Here is a 25,269-nt window from a genome sequence, read left to right as displayed (position 1 = left end):
CCACGGTCCATTAAACTAACGCCCTCGTGGATAAATAAAAACGAGCTGTTCGGTGTAAACGAATTAACATTGAGAGTGAAACAGAACTCAATTAGTCTGAGATGTGTGCTGCAACGTGAGCGCGCCAGTCAGTCCGATGTTTGGAGAGGACAGAACAAGGGAGAAATGGGCAGCAAAAGGTGTTTTTCGATTAGGGGAACTTCCAAGTCAACAACAAAACAAATCATTATCTAAAAAAAAAGTTTTTTTTTTATTGTATCTATAATTTTTCTTCATTTTAAAAAGACTGAAATAAAATGAGCCAGAATCTCTCCGTTTTGGATTTATCCCCCAACTAGACTTTTTTACTTAATACGTTTATAAAAAGTGTTGCCATCGGAAATGTTATTCTTTGACCAATTATTTTTCCAGAACTCCATCCGAGCCTCCTTTCCATTCGTTTGCACGCATGCATGCATGAATGAATAGATAAACAAAGGGTTATTTAAGACAAATTACATTTAAATCATTATTCTTTACTACAACCTTGCATTTGTCAAGACTTCAAAAAGTGACAAGTAAATACATAATGCATGACTTTTTATATATATATTTCAAAATAAAAACAGAATGTTTTATTATATTCAAGCAAATTTCAAGAATATGGCATAGTGCCGTGTTTGCATAGACCTCTTCAAATAACTATAATGGCACTTTCTCTCCTATCTTAATGGGGCTCTCATACATGTCATAAAGTTCAGCCAAATCCATTCCTCGCCAATCAAGCCTTGTAACGGCGCTTAATGGTGTTTATATATGACCTCGTTTGAAAGGGGAAGGAAACCGTTATCCGCGACTATTTTCACAATGTTGAAAGAGTACAAAGGGTTTTATGAAGCGTGAGTAAGACGACGCTATTTGGAATCATATCCATGGAAGGTTATGAGAGGAATAATGGTGTAAAGTGATATGTAAAGTAGCTTTGCCATGCCAGAGAGGAAATACACAACTTAAGGCACTGGTACATAAAATCGGCTAGCAATTAAAATGCGTTCTGAGACTTCAGATAAAACGCAATAAACCAGTTAGGAGACACGCAAACGCGTTCTGAAACCACTTATATGTTTGAGTAGGAGTAATGTGTAGCTATAAATGTCCAAGTGCGACTCGATAATGGGAGTTCAGATAAATCATAATGCTACAATTGCGTGATATCATCAAACCTACACCACAAGATGCTTCGTCTATGAAACTGAAGGAAAATGCAGTTTTGATTAGCCTAACGTTTAAATATCACGTGGTGAGGTGCGAGCAACCAGGTGGATCACGAAAAACTGAGCCTTTAGCCTACTGCAGACTCTTTGATAAGAAATAAGAAGATGAATGGCGATGAAATATGCTTGCTTAGTGGCGACAGCAAAGCTTGGGCAAACATGTCTAACCGCCGCAAATGAATGATAATGATATTTAAAATGAAATTTAAGTCACCCATTTAGGAAAATCACAGGCGCAATAATTCATTCTGGCACCACGCACTGAATGAATGAGTGAGTGAGTGAGTGAATGAATAAATGGATGGATGACAGAAACGTCGCCGTCAAACACTCGCGTTTATTGCACAAACGTTCATTTCTAAACGTTTTTTTAAACCAAAGACAGTTATTGAGAAAATACTAATTATTGCTGATAAGTAATTACACTGTAGCTATGAACATCATGTTTATTGCTGGTTAAGTTTTAATTTACATAAAGTTACAATATAACATATATACTTAGTGTGTACACACACACAAAGTATACATGTTTATACAAACAATACAAAAATCAAGGAAACAAGGATACACACTGACCTATTAAAATAGTTCTGAAATTATATTAACAGCGTTTCTCAATCAATTTCCACCTTTAAGCTGTTTTAAAAATGCTATTTTAATATTATTGTTCAGCAAAATAATGCAAATTGACATTTGCAGAATGCCTTCATATTGTTCTAGGCATTCATAGAACATGTAGCGATCTCGTGTGTGTTCAAAACAAAAAAAAGCTACAAGAGAGTGTTACGTCATTTCCCCCCTCTGTCAGTGTATTTTTTGACATCTGGGGAACTGTCCCGCTCTGGTGAGCGAGATCGAGTCCTTTTTGACTTCCGGGAGAGGTGAGGGGAGTGTCTTCTTCGGGATGGGGAATGATTGCGTGAGGGAGAGCGGTATTTGGATGTGTGTGAATGAGAGTCAGAGTGGTATCTTTTGTGTGAATAGTCTTTTTTGTGATTGCACTTTTCACAGTCCGTGTTGCGATGTTTTTCACAAGCTCTTTTGTACCTATGTTCATCTCTTCCCCTCTCCGGAGCGTCCTGATTTGTAGGCTGATGTGTCACAGCAGTGGAACGAAGAGTGTTTAGCAGAAAGCGCTTGTTTGTGCTTCCCAGGGGACATTTCATCCTAGAAAACCATTTAATGCCATTTAATCAGCTTTTAGATTCAAGATACATAAGTGAATTCTGAAACGTATTCATTTATAAGATATAAAGCCTTCTAAATTATAAACTGTAAGGACAGCACATAAATTGTTCTGCACCTTTCAGCATGATTATCTACACTTACCATCCAGTAGCACCCATTGTCTCAGCACGGATTTTTGCTCTGCTAGTTTCTTTAAGGAGCTCCTCCACTGCTTTCCTGTTGGAGGAAATAATATTTACATGAGTGAGAGAAACTGGTAACTATTGCTGTAACCTACAGGCCCGAAGCACTTATTGTTTCATTTTCTTTCCTGACTGCAGGGACAATATTTATTATTTCTATAACGTTAATGCTTAATTGTATTGACAGTAGGCTACGTTGATCTTTAAGGCAGTTGCACCATAGAACAGAACAGGTAATGTCACAAACACATAGTTGATTTTTATATACACGAATAATTCCTTCCTTGTAAGATATCGGAGATGATTGCTACATGTAGTATGATACCTGACCACATATTACTAATACATTACACATGGCCGTTAAACAGTTGCTCTCAGCCAGGTCACACATTAAACACTAAATCTGTTGTAAACAAAAAACAGTATTATAAGAAATGTCATACCTCTCTAGTTCACTTTCATCCATGATTTATTTAAACTCAAACGCCTTCAGTGTTCAATTTTAATTCGTTTCAGCTCTGCTTGCTAACTGGTGTTATTTACTAAACTTGAGAACCCAAATTAGGACCCCGTTTTGACTTAGCCCTTGATCAAAGTCCTAACCTAAAATACGGATGTAAAATATAACCTATGTCAGCTGCACATATAAGCACGACAGCAAAATTAACAATAAAATTTGGATTTTTCTGTATATATATAATAAATAACCACAGTGTCTAAAAACCATAAACAGTCTATGCTTAAAACATGCATTTCAATCAGGCACCTAAATGGTCACACCTGCTATAAGATTGACAACGAGAGTTCCCGCCTCCCGAGTTCGTCGAATCGGTTCTTTTGAACAGTTCATTTAAATGAAGCGGTTCAAGAATGATTCGGTGGTTCTTTACGTCATCACATGGTCCATTAGCATATTACAAGCTCTAAAACGATCCAGTTCATTCTCTAAAAGTTATTTAGGCTATTATGTTATTTTCGCTTAACGTTTAATAAATAAGGGTCTTTATTTTAATATCACGTGTCTTAGTTCAATGTGTTATAGCCAGGAAATCCACTAGGCTAATTGGAATTTAAGTATAATTTGCATTTACAATAACTAATAATAAAATTCATATATATATCTTGGTTGTTTGAAATTAGCCTATGCATTAAAACCAACTTTGGATTGCTTTTGCGTTTGATTTTGTTAATAAATCATACAATCAAGTCAATACATATATTTCCAGAACATTCCAGAATATTTGTAACTGTATCATTCAAATCCTCAATTCATTTACATCAAACCAGGGGCGTAGATTACGCGGGGGACCCCCCCCCCCCCACACACACTTTTAATATCGCGGAAATTCGTCCCCCGCACTTTTTCGGGCAAGTGTGTTCACATCATAGACTGTAAAAAAATCACATAAAGGTTTTCAAGAGCTGGTGTGAATAAATACAGATTTCAACTCAAAGAGACAGGATAGTCTGCGCATGACCGAGAAGGCGAAATGAACATCATAGAGGTAGTAACTCTCCTGCAGTGTGTGTTTCATTCATGCTCGAAGCCGGAGGGCGCTCTCGCGCAGAAAGTCATATCAGGAAACTCCTAATATGGGCAACAGCGTCCAGCTATCGCTGTATGAAAACAGTTGTTTTCGGTTTTGTTTTTTTCAAGTCCAAAAAAATCTCCAGCAGGTGATAAATAAAGTATATGAACAATGCAGTAATTGATTGTGCATTTATTACAGTATATAAACTATTCTGCCTTATTATGTGATAAAAAGTGTTTGTAGTATATAAACAAATCATTATTATTTGTTATTGTCCAGCAGTCATAGATTTCTAAGCCAAAAAACAAACAAACAAACAAAAAGCTAGAAATTAGAGAAAACTTAGTTGCGTTTAGTATCCACTACCAGTCAAAAGTTTTTGAACAGTAAGCTTGTTAATGTTTTTTTTAATTCTCTTCACCAAGCCTGCATTTATTTGATCCAAGTACTGCAAATCAGTGAAATTTTGAAATATATTTACTAGCCTATTTAAAATAGCTGTTTTGTATAAATGTTATTTATTCAGATTTCAAAACTGATTTATTTTGCATCATATCTCCAGTCACACGATCCTTCAGAAATAATTCTGATATACTGATTTGCTGATAAAAAAAGAAAAAGAAAAAAAAAATATTATGATAATGTTGAAAACAGCTGAGTAGAATTTTTTCAGGTTTCTTTGATGAATTAACAGTTCAGAAGAGCAGCATTTATCTGAAATAGAAATCTCTTGTAAAATGATGTCTTCATCATCACTTTTGATCAATTTAAAGAATCCTTGATAAATAAAAGTATTAATTTCTATAATTTATTTAACAAAAAAATATATATATGTATACTAAACTTTTGAATGATATGGTGTATAATGTTGCGAAAGCTTTTTATTTCACATGAATGCTGATCTGTGGATCCTTCTATTCATCAAAGAATGCTGAAAAAATGTTCTCATCTATTTAAAATATTGATAATCAGCAAATCCGCATTAAGAATGTTTTCTGATTAATGTGACACTGAAGACTGGAGGAATGATGCTGAAAATTCACCTTTGATCACATGAATACATTACATTTAAAATATACTAAGATAGAAAACAGTTATTTTAAATAGTATACATATTTAACAATATTACTGATTTTGCTGTACTTTGGATCAAATAAAGGCAGACTTGGTGAGCAGAAGAGACTTCGTTCAAAACATTAAAAATCTTACTGTTAAAAAACTTTTGACTATTAGGCTATATCAAAGTCCTTTTTTATAAACTGTCTCTGGCTATATAGATTACAGAAATGTTATATCGTAATGAAATTACACACACACACGCATGTATATATATATATATATATATATATATATATATATATATATATATATATATGTGTGTGTGTGTGTGTGTGTGTGTGTGTGTGTGTGTGAGAGAGATTTCTGTCCCCCTCACTCCTGAAAAGATGGCTACGCCCCTGCATCAAACCAATAAATGACCAACAATATGTAGTCTACTGTAAATGCTGTGACATGCCCCATGTTAGTCTTACGTGTAGCAAGTTTATTTATTTTTTGATAATAGATAAATAAAAATAACAAATAGAATATATAATAGAAATAAATTTGTCAATATTTTATAGATTTTTTATATTCATGTTATTTTATTCATATTAATTTAATATTTTTTATATAGTTAACTCCAAATGCATTTATCAATGTCTGGACGATTTTGAAGGAGACGGTTCATGGTTCAGCGAGTCGGGCAGTTTTTTGACTCGAGAGTCACTGGGCCGATTCAGTCCAATACATGCACTAGACCCGACCGGTATAATGAACAGGTTCAATTGATTCACTCAAAAGAGTCGACTCAAAAGAGCCATTCGTTCACGAATCGGATATCGCTTCAAGACACAGATACGGGGGTGTTTGACGTGCGGATGCGGCTCGGGCAAGCTGCGGTGGATGTGATTGAGCTCCATGATTCTCCCCTCTCGGGGCCAGAGTTCACATCCGAAGGGAACGCGAATAGGTAATGTTCTTCAAATACTCAATATTATCACCCGCCGATCCTTTATTACTACACGCATTTTGTTAGATGTCATTGTCGCCTATTGCACGGGCGATAGCACAGACAGAGAGAGACAATAAACGAAAAAAATTACAGCGAGCCGCTCTGTACCAGAAATATTAAGATATCGATATTTGTATGTGTCATAGATCCGGATTGGATACGCCTTATTAACGAGATAATTCATGCAGGTGGCATCCACAGACATTTTAATTCAACAGAGAAAGCGCCGTCCCCCTCCCTGCATTCATTTATTTTTGTTGCCTACCTGTTTGTGAATGTGCAGCCTTTCTGTAAAATAAGGTTTGGAAAAGCAATGCGAGATGGGTGTCAAAAATGGTGGTTTGTGAATAGATCCTGGACTGCAGAATGGAAACATGTCATTGCTACTGAAAGCCATTTGCTCTGTAAATGAAGACTATAGAATGTGCATAGAATTCTACATGGAGCATGTCAGATATTGTTTGCTTCCTTTGTAGATGTTTAAAAGATCAGCCATTGATTTGCATTATTTTATGTCATGTCAGTTCAGCTGAACAAACATTTAATTCTTCATCCGCCAGGCAGCCAGATAAGTGCGAATGTGCCATTTTGCAAGTGAGAACACAGACAACTGTGACAAGCAGCTGAAGATACAAGGATACAACAAGTGACTGGCCTTGAACAGCCCTTGCGGTCAATATCTAAACACTCCCTTGTGATTAAAAGTCATCAGAGGATCCAGCATAGAATAGAAATACTAATGGCAGCTGGCCAAAGGCCATTAGTCCCACATCATGCTATCAAGGGATGAGGTTTAAGTACAAGCTGCTACATTTAGATCAGACTATCCACATTAAGACATTTACAGTGTGCGTGGGTATGTGTGTCTGATGAGACGTTGACGGGGCTTTGTAGTGGCAACAGAGAAGCCTTGTGTCCTCATGTTTTATTCATGTCCAGCTGCAAGATAAAAACAGAGGTAGGTAGTCACAGAGATGCCGTCGACAGACCAAGCGTGGGGCTGCTCACGGATGCACAGCTGTCGGATACTGTGAATACACGCGAAGGTTGTAGTTATCCTCGGCCCAATAGAATGCCCCCTGCTGTTTGGTGGCCTCGAAAAGCCAATTATCAGACGTCTTGTTCAAAGATTTTCCATTTTTTTAGATGCTACATCCCATCGTCATACGAAGGACTCCCATTTAAAAACTGAATATTTTTAAGGCCCAGTGTATGGTTTAAAAAAAAGTGTACATAATTATTTGGGAAATATTTAGTTTTTATTACATAGAACATAAATCAGGTGAAATGGCATATTGAACACAGACGAAAACGAGGCATTGAGGGATATATACAGTCTTTATAATGGCACACTCACTATATGATCATAACTTACGAAATTCCATTTCCAACAACAATCCATTTAATGCACTGTACAGTCATGGCCAAAAGTTTTGGCAGTGACAAATTTTGTGCTTTGCAAAGTTTGCTGCTTCAATATTTGTAGATTATTTTTCCCCGTTTTTGTTTAATACCGAAAACAATAAGCATATAAGTTTTTATTGGCATTTTTTTTTTGTTTGTTTATTGTGTTGACCCTTGTTCTTCATAACCTCTGCAATTGGCTCTGGCATGCTGGATATTAGCTTCTGGACCAAATCCTGAATGATGGCAATCCATTCTTGCCTTATTAGTTCTCGGAGTTGATCACAATTTGAGGGCTTCTGCTTGTCCACTCATCTTTGAGGACTGACCACAGGTTCTCTATGTGATTGAGATCCGGGGAGTTGCCTGGCCATGGATCCATGATTTCAAATGTAATGATCTTCAAGCCACTTATTAAATCACTGCTTCGTGACATGGTGCTCCATCATGCTGTAAAATGTACAGATCACCAAATTACTCATGGATCGTTGGAAGAAGAAGTCACTCTTGCAGGACATTTTGATACCATTTTTTATTCCTGGTAGTGTAGAGTTATGAGAGAGCCCACCACTCCCTTGGTTGAAAAGCAACCCCACACATTGATGGTCTCAGGATGCCCGAACAGTCGAAAGGGAGCTTCATCAGAGAAAATAACTTTGCACCAGTTTTCTGCTGTCCAATCCTTGTACTTGCTGCAGAATTCCAGTCGGTCCTTGACATTTTTCTTGGAGAGAAGGGTCTTCTTTGCTGCCCTTCTTGACACCAGGCCGTTGTCCAAAAGTCTTGGCCTCACTGTGTGTGCAGATGCTCTCACACCAACCTGCTGCCGTTCCTGAGCAAGCTCTGCACTGCTGGTGACATGACCCCTCAGTCATGAGGAGACGGTCCTGGTGCTTGCTGGACACTCTGGGACGTCCTGAAGACTTCTTCACTGCAGTCATCCACTCTACTTGAAGTTCTTGATGATCCAGTAAATGGTTCTTTCAGGTGCAATATTTTTGTAGCAATATCCTTACGTGTGAGACCATTTTGATGCAATGCGATGATGGCTGCACATGTTTCTTTGGAGGTAGACTTTGACAAGAACACAATGATTGGAAGTGCTTTTTCCTCTTTTTATAGCAATTACTCTGCTCTTGGGATCTAATTAGTATGATAGTGATTTCACCTGATTAGTAATCATTCACACTTTCACTTGTGCTGCTGATATGATTAGTCCGTTAATGTCTGGTCATTTTGTGTCAGGTTCAAAAAACTGTGAAATTAAATATAGTGCTACCCTGACTACTGACTAAGGTCTGTTTTGTTTGCCTGCTCACTACATCTTAGTAATGTACTGTTAAATGTATTGTTTATTTATTTATATCATGTTTTATTTATTGATTTATTTTCTCTAGATGTTTTTCACAGACCCCAGTTTGAAAACCCCTGGTCTAGCTCACAGGCAAATAAAAATTCTGTCATATTTATTGACCCTCATGCTTTTTCACTCCTGTATGACTATTTCTTTCAGCTAACGCAGATGTCAAGATTTTCTGTGAAAAATAACTAAGTACAGCACACATATCAGTTTTATGTTTCCTTTATGGTAGTTTTTGGAGGCCCAGTCATTCACCTTAGTCATACTGAAAAAATACTCTTTCACTGAAGAAAGAAAGTCAGGTTTGAATTGACAATGGCGAGTAAATTCAGAGAGAATGACAACCGTTCCTTTAAATCTGCAATGTATCAAAATTAGAAACAGGGCCTTCAGAGGACTGATTTTAATTATAATCTGTGAGGTTTTGATTAATATTTGTGTATTTAATGACTCGGATGAGTTTGCACCCACCCCCACCAATCTGAGTTTTCTGAACAAATGTTATCAATTCAAATCTTATACAGTATCTATTTTTGTCCTCATCTCTTGCCCCCCATTCTCACTTTCACATCAAAACCTCTTGACTCTGCAATCCCTGCCCCAATCCAAAATAAATCTCTCTCTGTGGGATTGAAAGATTGCTCCAGGCGAGAGAGCAAGAGATTACACTGTCAGATTAATGTGCAGGAGTAAACCCACACTGCCCTGCAACATAATCTCATCCTCACAACACATGGCACACACACAAACACGTTCTCTCATTCTGAACAGTTACCTCACTTCTTCTCCTTCAGGGTGATGTAACACCGTCTACCAGGGGGTGGCCGTCCCCTGCCGGAGTCGCACAGCCTCTGACGCCCCCGTAACCGAGCCACTGAGTGTGTTTGTGTAGCCAAAGCCGAGCACAATGGGCAGTCTGGGAGAGGGAGTGGACCCGGGCATGGTGAGCGAAGCTCTTCTGGAGGCCCTTTGCTCTGAATGTGGACAGATTCACCGCACCTGGGAGAACCACCTTTATAACTATCGTCTGGAAGTGGATGATGATTTGGTGTGCCACATCTGCCTTCAGCCGTTAGTTCAGCCCCTGGATACACCGTGTGGCCACACCTTCTGTGCCCGCTGCCTGCGCAGCTTTCTGCAGGAACGGGACTTTTGTCCGCTGGACCGTGCGCATCTGCAGCTGCAGGTCTGCCGGCGCTCCAGCATTCTGGTACACAAGCTGCTGGATAAGCTGTCGGTCACCTGTCCGCTGACGCCTTCTTGCTCTCTCAGCATGCCACGCTGTGACCTGGATGCACATCTCAAACACAGGTAAAATACTCATGAATATTCACACTTTTTAGTATCAAATGCAAAATCTGTAAAAAATAAACATATTATGATTGTATTCTTATGCAGTAAAACATTTAGTGTAGAAGTGTAGTAAAAACTGGAAAAGTGTTTTATTGTAAAAATGTTCTTAAAGGGATAGTTCACCCAAAAATGAAAATTCTGTCATTCATTACTCACCCTCATGTCATTCCAAACCTGTAAAGCCTTCGTTCATCTTCAGAACCAAAATTAAGATATTTTTATGAAATCCAAGGACTTTCTGACTCTGTATAGACAACAAGGGAACTACCATGTTCAAGGTCCAGAAACATACTAAGAGCATCAACAAAATAGTCCATGTTCAAATCAGTGGTTCAGCATTTATTTTGCGAAGTTACATGTACACATTTTGTGTGCAAAGAAAACAAAAATAATGACTTTATTCTACAATTCTTTTCTTCTGTGTCACAGTCCACAGCCCTTCATGATGCCATGCCTGTGCATTCCTCTGCTCATAAACAAGGCGCAGCACATGCGTGTGCTACATGAGCAGCATGACACGCATGCGTCATATTCTCGAGAATGGTGGGGCAGAGAAGAATTGCTGAATAAAGTCATTATTTTTGTTTTCTTTACGCACCAAATGGATTCTCGTAACTTCATAAAATGACGGTTGAGTCATTGATGTCACATGGACTATTTTAACAAATATTTACTTATGTTTCTGTTGTCTGGGAAAATTTCAGTTATACTGCTGTCTATGCAGGGTCAGAAACTTTTAGGATTTCATCAAAAATATCTCATTTGTGTCCCGAAGATGAACAAAGGCCGTACATCTTTGGAACGACCTGAAGGTGAGTAATTCAATAATTACTATCGATTTGAATAAATAGTTTTATTTACAACTGTGCAAACCCATTTTTTTACAGTATAGTTCAAACAGTAGAACATAACACTAGCAAAGTCAAACTCATGGGTTTGATTCCTAGAAAATGCAAGAACTTGATATATACTATATATATATAAGCATACCAAATGTGTAAACATACAAGTAATGGTTACATATTTAACATAAGACTGTGGACTTGAAGCAAAAAATCTTGTTGCCTTTGCAGTCAAGAACCACCCAGTTAAACAAGAAGTCATCAGACTGGCATGTAAAGCAACCAACCATATTTGGCTCATAAATTTTTTTTTTTTAAAGGAACGGAACGGACAGGAATGGTATTCTTTTTTGTGTTGAGATATGAACATTTTTGTCAATGTTTGAAGATACACAAACATAAAGGTGGCCTCAAATCCAACAGTTAAGCCAGAAAACAAATTTTGAGGTCTTAAAGTGAAATTTACAGTCAGATTTAGAACTTCAGTATATGTTCATTGTACCAGCCTGTGATCTCAAATTTGTTTTCAGGTAGAATGATAAAATAATGTGCCAATCAGCCAATCATATTGGAGATCATTTTTTTTATCTTTTTGTCTGTTACTCAACTAAAGAAATGGTCTTGTTAGACTTTGAGCATGCAAAATTAGTTTGGACACTATAGGACAGGATATGACGTGGCACCTTTTTAAAAACGTTAAAAAAAATAATAATAATACTTATATACTATAATACAATATAAAATTAAAACTTATACAGTGCACTCTGCTCCTGCAATGTTGCAAACCTGTACTAGTTTCCAAGTTCGTCTTTTAATTCAGCTAAAAGGTCACAATATGATGTATCATTCTTCTAATGGTCACATGATTTCTCATGATCAAGGTCAAGCAGTTTACCAAACTAGAACTTGTCATGTAGTGAACATCCAGTGAGCTTGTGTTTCCGTTCTCCTGCATTTGCAAGCCTATGAATCCCCCTTAAGACCATCTCAAATTCAGATAAATGAAGATTCAATTATTAGTAGTAGTACTTCCAGAAAGTGTTACCTAGTTGTTGTTTTTAATTCTCAGTTGGGATGCACTGCTCATTTTTCAAACAGAATATTACCTACACACATTCTGGGTATACCATTATGAGTAAATCCAAAATAAACCTCATCAACATGCAGAATACAGCAATTCAACTTTAGCATTACCACATGTCCAAGGGGGTTCTGAGTTAGAGCATGCAGAGGCAACAATTATCATACTCCGGTATCTGTTAAAGTAAGACAATGAAGCTTAGCAGACCAAGGCTCCAGTGACTTTTGGAGTCACTTTCTTGTGAGTGGAGCCTGCTGGGCTTGATCTGACTTCCCATCTGGGGATTACTTGCCCCTTTGTCATGTGATGGGAGATTAGTCGGTCCTGTGTAATGCACTGGAGAGCAGCAGTTTCATATTCTCTTCAGCCATGCTGGGAAACTTCAACTCTAGAAACCTTTTCAACCACTTCTTCTGTGAGACTGCCCAGGGCAACCCAGAGCTATGGTGAGTTAGAGAGTCCAGTACGGTATTTTGTACTAAGAGTTAGCAAGGAGTGGTATAAATTTTAAGAATTGGGTGCACAAGATCGGATTGAATGGAGCCTTTGGGAAATCTGAAGGTCTTGGCCTTCTGAGGGTTTGGTGTAGAGTCTGAAGCCAAATGTGAGTTGAATAGTTCAAAGCTGAGTTAGCTCACAAATCACAGGACAAATAAGCTAGGAAAATGGAAGTTATTAAAGTTTTGTCATCATCTATACTCCATAATTTACTCCTATTTTCAAGAATGTTTTATTTATCTCTTAATGGAAGAAGACCCAAGAAGATTAAGCTTAAAAAGGCACTAACACCTTCCTAAGAGAATGCTGAGAGTTACTTCCAGAATTAGCCGTCTTCTCTTAGCAGTGTTGACAATCTGGTGCTTTCTTGTTATACTATGAGACCTCAGCATGTAATACTATCCTACAGGTCTTTGTTCCCACTGATGCGTAGAGTAATTAATTAGCGCTGTTAATTATATGACAGTCATGTTAGTGAAATGCTGAAATCTTCCAAGCTCAAAGGCAAAGAAAGATCCCATAGATTCACTGGACCAATGTTGTTATAGTTAACTAAAAGTAAAACTAAAACAAAAACAAAAATGGATTTCGGTAATTGAAATAAAATAATAAAAAATTATCCAAATAAAAACTAATTAAAATAAAAAATACTAAATGTATAATTAAGACTGATAAAAATATTCATCCAAAATGTTACTAAATACACTATATCATAATATATAAATAATACTAAAAACAACACTGCACTAGACTGTGCACTGTTTGGGAATAAAATATCAGGACCTTGACTTTACTGTAGGTTCCTGGAATAGCATCTGCCCTGAGGATGTAGTGCAAGGTTTCTCATGTAATTTGCTTCCTTTTTCTTGCCTTTGTCTTCCATTTCATTTCAACCAGACCTCTGTGTACCTAGCCTCCCGAATATTTCATTTATTGTGTTTGTATGTTTGCATCTATGTGTGTGGGTCTAGGTGTCCCGGAACACACAGTCAGCGAACAAAGCTGGAGCGGACACGGATGGAGGGAAGTGAGGACAAGGTCACGGCGACCAACCCTCCGAGATCCCCCCAGACTGAGATGAAGGAGAGTACCCCGTCACCACCTGCTGGATCCACCGCATGCAACAATGTTCCTACATGGACAGAAGAGCCTGGTGTAGACAACCCTGCCTTTGAAGAAAGCACTGAAGAAGACAGTGAGTACCCTATAAGAAGGGCCGCCACTACCAATAATCAGATATAGCAAAATTGTCACTTCCAGTAGTTGGTATTCTTGAGGCAGTTCGGCTGCACTCCATGACACATTGTGCTCTGTATTGTTAGGATGAAATATTTAGGGTGGTCTGCCTCAGCAGATTAACAGTGGTTATAAACGTTATAATGTTTGAGTTGGCCAATCAAATCAAAGACAATGGGTCTTTATTGGATACAGAACCTGAATTTAATTCAACACTTTACTTTTCGCAGTGTAAGAAGTAGCTAAATATTTAATATTTGACAATTCTTTAATAATAGAAATATTACACAACATAAGTAATATTCACTGATGAAAAGCATTGCATTTTTTGTGAAATTTAGCTGTTTTTAACTAAAATCAGCTTAATGATGAGACCAAAAACATTAAGAGAGCCATTTTTAGCATAGTAGGCATATGATCAAGAGTGATTGTGTGCATATTTGAAAAATAATATAAATATTATTTAATATTAAATTAAATATATATATATATAATTTGCATATAATTTACATATGTATGCAAATAGTTAATATGCATTACAATATATAAAAAATGTAGTTCTTTTACTATTTTTCTTTCTTTGCCTTTTTGTTTATTCCCTTAATCCTCTTAAATCCTTTAATATTTTAATTCCTTTAACTTAAAATTCCATTGAAAATAACAATAAAACTATGCCTTACAATTTATTTATTTATGTATTTTTTGGTCCCCCACCGATGTCTTGATAGTAACTACGGTACTAATTTCATGATATGAATTAGCATTAGCAACTTGCTCAACTCACTTGAACTTGGTTACTCACAGTTAATTCCAATAGAGACTTGCATTAGCACATATTGCAAAGCTAAGACAATAAACAAATAATACAACATAGTACAGTCGTGGCCAAAAGTTTTGAGAATTACATAAATATTAGTTCTCAAAAAGTTTGCTGCTAAACTGCTTTTAGATCTTTGTTTCAGTTGTTTCTGTGATGTTCTGAAATATAATTACAAGCACTTCATACGTTTCAAAGGCTTTTATCGACAATTACATGACATTTATGCAAAGAGTATTTGCAGTGTTGGCCCCTCTTTTTTTTAGGACCTCTGCAATCCGACTGGGCATGCTCTCAATCAACTTCTGGGCCAAATCCTGACTGATAGCAACCCATTCTTTCATAATCACTTCTTGGAGTTTGTCAGAATTAGTGGGTTTTTGTTTGTCCACCCGCCTCTTGAGGATTGACCACAAGTTCTCAATGGGATTAAGATCTGGGGAGTTTCCAGGCCATGGACCCAAAATTTAGAGATTCTGGTCCCCGAGCCACTTAATTATCACTTTTGCCTTATGGCACGGTGCATTGTTCTTCACCAAACTGTTGTTGGATTGTTGGAAGAAGTTGCTGTTGGAGGGTGTTTTGGTACCATTCTTTATTCATGGCTGTGTTTTTGGGCAGAATTGTGAGTGAGCCCACTCCCTTGGATGAGAAGCAACCCCACACATGAAGGGTGTCAGGATGCTTTACTGTTGGCATGACACAGGACTGATGGTAGCGCTCACCTTTTCTTCTCCGGACAAGCCTTTTTCCAGATGCCCCAAACAATCGGAAAGGGGCAGAAGATCAATCTGTCCCTGATGTTTTTTTGGAGAGAAGTGGCTTCTTTGCTGCCCTTCTTGACACCAGGCCATCTTCCAAAAGTCTTGGCCTCACTGTGCGTGCAGATGTGCTCACACCTGCCTGCTGCCATTCCTGAGCAAGCTCTGCACTGGTGGCACTCCGATCCTGCAGCTGAATCCTCTTTAGGAGACGATCCTGGTGCTTGCTGGACTTTCTTGGACACCCTAAAGCCTTCTTTACAAGAATTGAACCTCTTTCCTTGAAGTTCTTGATGATCCTATAAATTGTTGATTTAGGTGCAATCTTAGTAGCCACAATATCCTTGCCTGTGAAGCCATTTTTATGCAACCCAATGATGGCTGCACGCGTTTCTTTGCAGGTCACCATGGTTAACAATGGAAGAACAATGATTTCAAGCATCACCCTCCTTTTAACATGTCAAGTCTGCCATTCTAACCCAATCAGCCTGACATAATGATCTCCAGCCTTGTGCTCGTCAACATTCTCACCTGAGTTAACAAGACGATTACTGAAATGATCTCAGCAGGTCCTTTAATGACAGCAATGAAATGCAGTGGAAAGGTTTTTTTGGGATTAAGTTAATTTTCATGGCAAAGAAGAACTATGCACTTTATCTGATCACTCTTCATAACATTCTGGAGTATATGCAAATTGCTATTATAAAAACTTAAGCAGCAACTTTTCCAATTTCCAATATTTATGTAATTCTCAAAACCTTTGGCCACAACTGTACACTAAAAAAAATACATAGCATACACAAGTTAAATAGTCAATTTTAATCAAATGGACCAGTTTTTGTCAATACTTTTTTTTTTTTTATAGTTTATTAGGGATTTAATTAGCAAATGTTGCTAAGCTAACATAATACTCTGTAGTGACTTACATGTTTTATGGAGTGAAATGTATATTTTCAGCTGTCTTTTTGTCCCTCAAAGGTGTCCATGGATTAGAGTGCGCTCCTCCTCGTGTAAAGCGTCCTCTCAGCAACCCATGCATTCATCTTCTCCGCACTGGCAGTTCTGCCTCTTCAGGATGGGACTTTGTTGAAACTCTGCCTCTTTCTGCTGAAGAAGGTATGATTATTTCACACAGTCCTAGACTAAACCACTTTGTTTCTTAAAGGAATAGTTCACCCAAAAATTAAAATTTTGTCATTTACTCACCCTCGTGTCGTTCCAAACCTTGAGTAAATTAGTTTCTTTCTTATGTTGAGGATATTTTGAAAAGCCAAACTGTCTTCCCCATTGACTTCCATAGTATGTCTTTTCCTACTATGGAAGTCAATGGAGACAATAAACTGTTCAATTACCAGCATTCCTCAAAATATCTTCTTTTATGTTCACCATAAGAAAGAAACTCATACAGGTTTGGAACGCCACGAGGGTGAATAAATGATGATAACATTTTTGGTTGAACTATGACAACATTTTGGGGTGAACTATACCTTTAAATACCTTTAATATCTTTGTTTGGGATCCATACGTCTTGTTTTTCAGGATGTGTGAAACTCCCATCTCTACCTGAGGGAGAAATCACAACTATTGAAGTCCATCGTGCAAACCCCTACACAGAGCTGGGCATAAGTATTGTCGGTGGAAACGAGACCCCCCTGATAAATGTGGTAATACAGGAGGTGTACCGTGATGGTGTTATAGCTCGAGACGGACGGCTGCTGGCTGGTGACCAAATACTTCAGGTATTGTTGTTGCTGTTCCAAAATAACCGCCTGATTAAAAAAGGCATTTCACTGCTATTTACAGATCAGCCCTGATACTTTAATCATTCTCTAAAGAGCTCTAATGAAAAGTGGCTTCAGAATCACTATCTGCATGAATAGATGCAGAACAGCATTCTTCAACCTGACATTCACCAAAATAATGACCTGCTCCATCATTTTGACCCAGAAATACATTTTAAGCTTCATGCATTGAAACAAGATTTTGAAAAATGAACGTCTCTTGTTGTGGAAATTCTAATTCAATAACAATTTGTAGATACTGAGAATGAAAAACCAAACAGAGTTTTGTCTTTGTATTGCTTTAATTCTCTGCAGAGAATGATCTGGTTTACACACAGCTTCTAAGTCTGTGTGCAAAGAGATAACACACAGACTTACAGCCCACTTTTTATAGAATGTAAAAAGATACATTGAAGGACAGACTAGGACCTTTGAGCCAATCATGTTGCTCAGTGCACATCACATCATAACACATGCCCATCTCATGCACATCTCATCGTAGATGTTTGGTTACTCTCAAAAACTGCCTGTCCCTGGTACACAGTTTCCCCTTAAATGTTACACAAAAGTTACATAAAATAACTCAATGTCCCTATGGACTATATATACTACCTTATTCATTGTATGTTAAAAAATACCTAAATGAGATTAATGCAGTCAATGCCAAATTAACAAAACTAAAAATTTCCATAACACTCTCCTTTTTAATGATATAATTGTTCTAGATTGAACAACTGAGATTATATCATTTAATTTAAATTGCATCTATATATATTAATTAGACAGAATTTTATATTTTATGATTAGGAGATTATCAAACATTTTGTTGTTGTTTTTATAGAAATGAATACTTTTATTCAGCAAGGAAGCATTAAATTGATGAAAGGGTTACTCCACTCATGAAAATTTTGTCATTAATCACTTACCCCCATGTCATTCCAAACCCGTAAAAGCTTTTTTCGTCTTCGGAACACAATTTAAGATATTTTTGATCTAAACCTGGAGGCTTGACTGTCCCATAGACTGCCAAATAAATAACAGTGTCAAGGTCCAGAAAAGTATGAAAAGCATCGTCAGAAAAGTCCATCTGCCATCAGTGATGAAGCGACAAGAATACCTTTTGTACTCAGATGGCGAATGCTCCGTGCTGCGCCAATGCGTTGTTTGCTTTCAACCAAAAACGTAAAAAACGTATCCATGTGGCGCAGCTGATACAGAAGAGCAGATTTGCCAAAATGGCGCTATGCTGATTTGAAGAGACACAGAGGAGATGAATTGTTGAATAAAGTTATTATAGTTTTCTTCATGAACAAAAAGTATTCTCGTCGCTTCATAACGTCATGGTTGAATCACTGATGGCAGATGGACTATTCTGATGATGCTTTTCAAACTTTCCTGGACCTTGACAGTGTAATTACTTGGCAGTCAATGGAATAGTCTCAAGCCTACCCGTTTTTATCCAAAATATCTTAAATTGTGTTCCGAAGACGAACTGAGCTTTTAAGGGTTTGGAACGACATGGGGGTAAGTGATTAATGACAAACTTTTTGGGAGGAGTATCAATTTAAGGGTGACAATAAAGACATATATATATATATATATATATATATATATATATATATATATATATATATATATATATATACGTGTGTGTGTGTGTGTATCCCTTTAAATGAAATATTATATATATATTTTTTTTTTCGAATAAATGCTGTTCTTTTGAACTTTATATATTAATCTGAGCATCCTGAAAGAAATGTATCATGGTTTCACCTAATATATTAAGCAGCACACCATTTTCAACACTGATAAGAAATGTTTCTTAAGCAGCAAATTAGCATATTATCATGATTTCTGAAGGACCATTTAGGTGACACTGAAAATTCACAGAAATATGATACATTTTAAATTGTAATGTTTCACGATATTACTGTTTTTATTATATTACTTCCTTTTGGTAAATAAGAGACTTCTTTCAAAACACTAAAAATCTTTTACATTTTGAGCAGTAGTGTACATTAAATCATTAATAACAAATGAAGTAAAACTATAATACATCAAAACTAAATAGCTTTTTTTTTATAAAAAATATAAAACACGAAAAAAATCTCTTTGTCACTAACAGCTTATTGCAACTACTCACACAAGACCTTTGCACTAAAGTCAAAACCATTAACTTCCCATTTGTGTGCAGGTGAACAATGTGGACATCAGTAACGTGCCCCATCACTTTGCTCGCTCTACCCTGGCCCGTCCATGCACCATCCTGCAGTTGACGGTTCTGAGAGAGCGCCGCTGTTCTGCCAGGCCACCTGTGGCGACTGCTACGCCCAAGGGCAGCCCTGCCAGCATACGCATCACCCTGCACAAGCGGGAATCATCAGAGCAGCTGGGGATCAAGCTGGTGCGGCGTACAGATGAAGCGGGTGTGTTTATCCTGGACTTGCTGGAGGGAGGGTTAGCCGCTAAAGACGGACGACTTTGCAGCAACGACAGAGTGCTGGCCGTCAACGAGCATGACCTGAGACATGGCACTCCTGAGCAGGCAGCTCAGATTATACAGGTAGAGAGAAAGCATGTGTGTGGGGCAGCTTAGGTCAAGATAAGGACGCTAGTAGACCTTTGCTAACTGATAAATGGTTGTTCTTAAAATATATCTTAAAATATATATAGATATCTATACTATAATGAAAAATAAAATACTAAAAGTGAATTTAAGCATCACAATATTATAAAGTATGAAATCAAGATATTCATTTTGAGATTTGATAAAGTTTACATTTAACAGTTTTATTCAATTATCAGTGTTGTTAAACATTAACTATAGCAATAGCAATCTTATTTTAGCTTTATTTAGATGAACACATGGTTTGCACACGTTTTAATAATTAGGTAATACGATCCGAAAATGTCTAATATTTAACCAATATGATTACCAATATATTCTGCATTCTTAAATTTGGAGGAAAACATCCATAGACTTACACTGAAAGAGGGCTTCAGCCATATCTAGAGCTTAGAAAACCATTCAGTAACACCCTAGCAACCATATAGTTATTCTGATAACCACTCCAGTGTGGTGGTGACTTTTGCTCCAGCAACACCACTCACATTTTCTATCATCTAGTTTCCTCTAATAAACATTCTCATAATAATACAGCTAGTGTCATCTGTGCTGAATCTCAGTGCCTGTTTGGGACATTAGGACACCGTCTGTGCTACCCTGCTCAGAAGGTAATTTGATTGATAGTATCTTTATGTCTACGTGAGCTGCTTTCTCCCATCTGGCTGCCCCGATCACACAGAGAAAGGGCAGCTAAAACATTATTAGGAATAGCACTGGCAGGCAGCAGACTGTCTTTGCTGGATATAAAGCCACCTCGGCACTCAATATAAGAGTATTAGGTATTTATACAGACCGCCTACTGTCATCTTCTAGGCTAGTGGAGAAAGAGTCAATCTGCTGATTAGCCGGTCCAGCAAGCAGACTATGGCTGTGCACATAGGCTCCACCTTGACCAGGGACGTTTGGAGCCATGAACACATTCCGCCGCTTCCCTGCACTGCGACCCCAAGCCCCGTCCCAAGTCTGCACCTTGCCAGGTCTTCCACCCAAAGAGTGAGTACAAATGCCTACAGCCAAGAGCAAGAGCAAGTCTGTGTGTGTTGCAGAATCTATTTTAGCATCATGGAAACGTAATTAGGGAGCCCTTTTTCTGAAGCATCTGGGTAGCTTCCAATTTTTCCATGAGTTCAGACCACAACCTTAATTACTCCTAGTTGAATCTATTATGAGATCAATTACAAAGTTGGATTAGAGCTGCTCCCTTTGGGAAGATAAACAGCACTTGTCAATTTAAACAGTGTCAATTTAGAAATGGGCTTCCGTTTTTCCTTCTCTACATCTGAGACAAATTTAGATTTGATGCTTGTGTTTTGTAGGATCTCTCCCAGTGTGTGACCTGTAAGGAGAAACACATCACTGTGAAGAAGGAACCGCATGAGTCTCTGGGTATGACTGTGGCAGGGGGACGGGGCAGCAAGAGCGGAGAGCTGCCAATCTTTGTCACAAGTGTCCAGCCCCATGGCTGCCTGTCACGTGATGGACGAATCAAACATGGTAAATTACATAAACCCTTTTTCCCTTAAATTAGTATCTAGATAATCTTTACCCAAGTTTAAGAATGTTTGTGGACCTACCATCAACATGACTTCAACATTGAGCCTGTTCACTTTCTTAATACACACTACTGGTCTTATTGCACATGATTCATGTTATTCAGAGGAAGAATAATGCTTGTTTTTGTTAGCAGTTCCACTCCAAATAATGATATGAGTTTAATAATAAATAAATACATTTAAAAACAAATCTCACAAAAGGTATATTTAGTGATTTTTCAGTCTTTTCAGTCTGCGCTGTATGTTTGATTCACTAAAATGAACTGACTCATTCATTCAGGAATCAGACTACACTGGTTGTGCTGTATGTGTCTAATTCACTAAAATGAACCGACTTGTTAATTCAGAAATCAGATTACACTGATTGTTCTGCATGTGCTTGGTTTACTAAAAAGAACTGAGTAATTAGAGTCATTCATTTTGGATTGCATGTGTCAGTATCTTGAGGAATAGACTGATGAAGTGCACGGAAGTGAAACCTATCTCTATGGGGTTTCAGCCGTGTTTCAGTCCTCTCTGTGTGGCTGTTGGGAGTGTCTCTAAGTGTCTTTGTTGTCTCTCATTGCTCAGGGGATGTATTGTTGAGTATTAATGGTCAAGATTTGACCTATCTGAGCCACAGCGAGGCAGTGGGCACTCTGAAGTCCAGTGCCGCATCCTGCTCTGTCCAGCTGAGGGCACTAGAGGTGAACACAGTTGAAGAACCAGGCCCAGACGAAGAACTTCTCCCTCCGCACGAAAACGACTATGACGCAAGCTGGTCGCCTTCATGGGTCATGTGGCTTGGACTTCCCAGGTAAGGTTGCATGCAATCAGATTTTGTAGAATTTCTCTTGGGAGAAGGTTTGATGAATGGAAAAAGCGACACAGGGCTATTAAAGTGGATGTACTTTTGGAAGAGTCCAAATGGCTCTCTTTGAACTCCACTGAGAGGCTTAAAATAGCATTCTCACCTTGCTTAGCACTGATCCAAATAACCCTCAAATAGTCAAAGCATTCTGGCCAAGACTACCATCATGCCAGGTTCACCTACTTTTTTTCCCATCCGAATCTGAGTGGAAACAGCTTTGAAGGGAGAGAATGCAGCTATTTTGATGACTTGCACACAGCAAAAAATCTGTATTGTTGATGTGTTTCGGATCAGCAGCTTTATCGGTGCTAACCCACGAGGGGATTATGGCTGTGTCGTGATGTAAACATCAACAGCTGCAGATTATCAGATGAAGCGTACATATGGAGATAACTTGCTTCTAGCCCATTTCAGCCCAGTCTCAGGTCATTCAGTCCAGTCTCACTCCCTCCTTTTTTACTCTGCCCTTCTTTCTGTCCTTCATCATCCGTCCCCTTTGTTTTGGCACCCTTCTGTTTACTTCTCCCTTCCTGTCATTGTGCCAAATCCTCCATTTACAAATATCTCTTACCAACATGCATCTGTTTTTCTGTGTTTCTCCTTTTATGCTCCTGATTTTCTGATGATGCTCACTTGTTTATCCACACCGTTCTCTGTCTTTCTGGTTCTCTGTCACAGCTACCTGCATAGCAGTCATGAGATCGTCCTCCGCAGAGGTCACCCTGGCAGCTGGGGCTTCAGCATTGTTGGAGGTTATGAGGAGAACCACAGCAACCAGGCGTTCTTTATCAAGACCATCGTCCTTGGAACACCCGCTTACTACGATGGCCGTCTAAAGTGAGCAAGCACAACAAAATAAACAATAAACAATGACCTAATGCTTCATGGCTAGATGAGACAGCACTTTCAGCATTACCTTGATTAAAATGTTTCAAAACAAGCTTACATCTCTGGCCATCAGTGTTGCATAAAAGATTATTTTTTGTATATACTAAACAAAATCACTACTATTTTTTCTAACATATTTAATTACATTTATTATTTAATGAATATATTAATTAACAATTAATAAATTAATATAATTTATTGTATTATTATAATATTCATAAAATATGTATAATAACAATGTGTATAAATTATTTTTATTTATTTTTTTATTACTTTTTTATTTAAAAAATACTATTACAATAAAGCTTTTTGAATATCCACCTCCATCCAATTAACAACCGGAAGATAGAAACAAGTCTCTATACATTTTTTTTTTATAAAGATAAACATAGCAACTTTAAACACTCATTTACTTTTAAAAGCCAATCAATATTTAGATTGATTTAAGTCTCACAAAACACATTAATGGTACTTGTGGTCAGATCTTAATTCAGTAACCATCCAATTCAGTGAGCTGGTGAGTCACTTAACAAACCGATAGCTCAGAGTGAATTGTTCTTTTAACTGATTGATTAAAAACAACTGTTGTGTTTAGGCTGATTCATTGAAGCAGTGATTCTTTAGCATTGGATTCACATGATCGCTTGGTTTTGTTTCCCATTCAGGTGTGGTGATATGATAGTGGCTGTAAACGGTCTGTCCACGGCTGGCATGAGTCATTCCGCCCTGGTGCCCATGCTGAAGGAGCAGCGGAGCAGGGTAGCGCTCACCGTTGTGTCCTGGCCAGGAAGCCTGGTCTAACCCTGCCAGGACACCATGCCTCACATCAGACAGCGCTCATATCTGTGTGTTCTAATGGTCCTGTGTGTCCTACTCTCTGCCACGGAGGCACCATACTGTCAAAGCCAGAGTCTTGGAAAATCGAATGCTTTTACTTGATGCTGAATAAACCAGGCCTTAGAAAACCTGCCACGCCCATGAGGCCCATGAGGCCACCCCCCCCCTCCCCCCTCTGGAGAGCAGCCTTAAGGTCTCCCCTCACCATGCTGATCAGCAGTCCACTCTACCGGAGGTTTTATATACATGTTAACTCTAAATGTGATCTATGTTTGTGAATGTTTGTGTTAAAGAGAGACCAAACAAAGGTGTATGCGTGCAAGTATGAATGGATGAATGTGCACAGCTGTTTAATAAATCTTTCCCAGTGAGGATACAAGAGTTAAGCCTCAGTTGATGCGCAAAAATAATTTCTAGATCCACTTATCAGATTTGATCCAGTCTTTTTGCTACAATAATCTTGGAGAAGTCTAATGTTCATAAGTTCCTAGCTCTCTAGAGATAAAAATACGGGATAAATATTTACCATCCTAAAATGCTTTTAGAAAATCTTTGAAGAGATTAGCTGTAATATCTCATGGAGGATTTTAGCATTTGCTGCCATCTTTGGGCAACAGTTCAAGGTTTGGCTGGTTAAGCATGTCCCCATTTGCTCACGCTGGTAAATGCCATTGCTGCACCATCTGGCAGGGTGAAAAAAAAAAAAAAAACCTTTACAAATGTATCCGTATACACATACTAAAAATAATGAAATACATACTGCACAAATTTTATTCTAGAGGTATCATTTCCATACATTTAAAAGGTGTTTAAAAGCATGAAATTGAGTTCTGCAAGGGATGATGCATTTTTGAGTTAATTTTCACACTTCTGGTTACATGGTCCTGAAATCAGAGAATTTGTCAAACGCCTGAAATTATGTCTGTGATTCACACAAGCTCAGGGTTCTCAGGTTTTATTCTACAGCATAAAATTACACGGATTATACCACCTTGTGAATTTGTAAAGCTTTTTCTTTTATATACGAAGACCGGTCACAACAGACTAATGGGTAGAGAAGTTTTTGTTTCACATAATGACGATGAAGGTCTTTGACAACCTCTGTAGTCCCATTTAGCCACCTGTGAGCAAACTCATTTGTAGAACACAGAAACTCCGTAGTCTACTTTAATCA

At 37.9% G+C, this 25,269-nt stretch overlaps 2 protein-coding genes across 3 annotated transcripts; one reads left to right on the top strand and one right to left on the bottom strand.

Annotated features, from left to right (window-relative positions):
• Window positions 1-1,685: 1,685 nt before the first annotated feature.
• Window positions 1,686-3,217, bottom strand: si:ch211-140b10.6 (protein POLR1D-like). Its single transcript, XM_059524129.1, has 3 exons — window positions 3,067-3,217; window positions 2,583-2,657; window positions 1,686-2,420 (listed from the first exon to the last, which is right to left on the bottom strand). Exons 1-3 carry the CDS (start codon window positions 3,087-3,089, stop codon window positions 2,042-2,044), a joined length of 477 nt encoding a protein of 158 aa, XP_059380112.1. The 5' UTR covers window positions 3,090-3,217; the 3' UTR covers window positions 1,686-2,041.
• A 2,810-nt stretch (window positions 3,218-6,027) lies between these two features.
• lnx2a (ligand of numb-protein X 2a) lies at window positions 6,028-24,474 on the top strand. 2 transcript variants are annotated; one of them, XM_059524684.1, is made up of 11 exons: window positions 6,028-6,166; window positions 9,767-10,283; window positions 13,718-13,941; window positions 16,539-16,676; window positions 17,100-17,299; window positions 19,536-19,904; window positions 20,781-20,960; window positions 21,284-21,461; window positions 22,091-22,316; window positions 23,049-23,207; window positions 23,924-24,474. In XM_059524684.1, the coding sequence occupies exons 2-11, from the start codon at window positions 9,880-9,882 to the stop codon at window positions 24,057-24,059; spliced, it is 2,214 nt and encodes a 737-aa protein (XP_059380667.1). In that variant the 5' UTR covers window positions 6,028-6,166; window positions 9,767-9,879; the 3' UTR covers window positions 24,060-24,474. The 2 variants fall into 2 exon arrangements, with proteins under 2 accessions (XP_059380667.1, XP_059380668.1); XM_059524685.1 differs by lacking the exons at window positions 23,049-23,207; window positions 23,924-24,474 and adding an exon at window positions 22,665-23,020 and having other exon boundaries at window positions 22,091-22,321.
• The last annotated feature ends 795 nt before the right edge of the window (window positions 24,475-25,269 follow it).

This window comes from Carassius carassius, chromosome 35 (genome assembly GCF_963082965.1).
Source record: "Carassius carassius chromosome 35, fCarCar2.1, whole genome shotgun sequence".
Taxonomy (NCBI): Eukaryota; Metazoa; Chordata; class Actinopteri; order Cypriniformes; family Cyprinidae; genus Carassius; species Carassius carassius.
This window is presented reverse-complemented; position numbering and strand designations above follow the sequence as displayed.

What these genes read in the sequence shown, in the direction of transcription:
- si:ch211-140b10.6 (XM_059524129.1), bottom strand. Translation starts at nt 3,089, where the DNA reads ATGGATGAAAGTGAACTAGAGAG. An exon ending in GATGAAAGTGAACTAGAGAG is followed by an intron (nt 2,658 to 3,066) that starts GTATGACATTTC and finishes TTCCTCCAACAG; the next exon opens with GAAAGCAGTGGAGGAGCTCC. An exon ending in ACAATGGGTGCTACTGGATG is followed by an intron (nt 2,421 to 2,582) that starts GTAAGTGTAGAT and finishes ATGGTTTTCTAG; the next exon opens with GATGAAATGTCCCCTGGGAA.
- lnx2a (XM_059524684.1), top strand. Translation starts at nt 9,880, where the DNA reads ATGGGCAGTCTGGGAGAGGGAGTGGACCCGGGCATGGTGAGCGAAGCT. An exon ending in AGGCAGCTCAGATTATACAG is followed by an intron (nt 19,905 to 20,780) that starts GTAGAGAGAAAG and finishes GTCATCTTCTAG; the next exon opens with GCTAGTGGAGAAAGAGTCAA. An exon ending in TACTACGATGGCCGTCTAAA is followed by an intron (nt 23,208 to 23,923) that starts GTGAGCAAGCAC and finishes TTTCCCATTCAG; the next exon opens with GTGTGGTGATATGATAGTGG.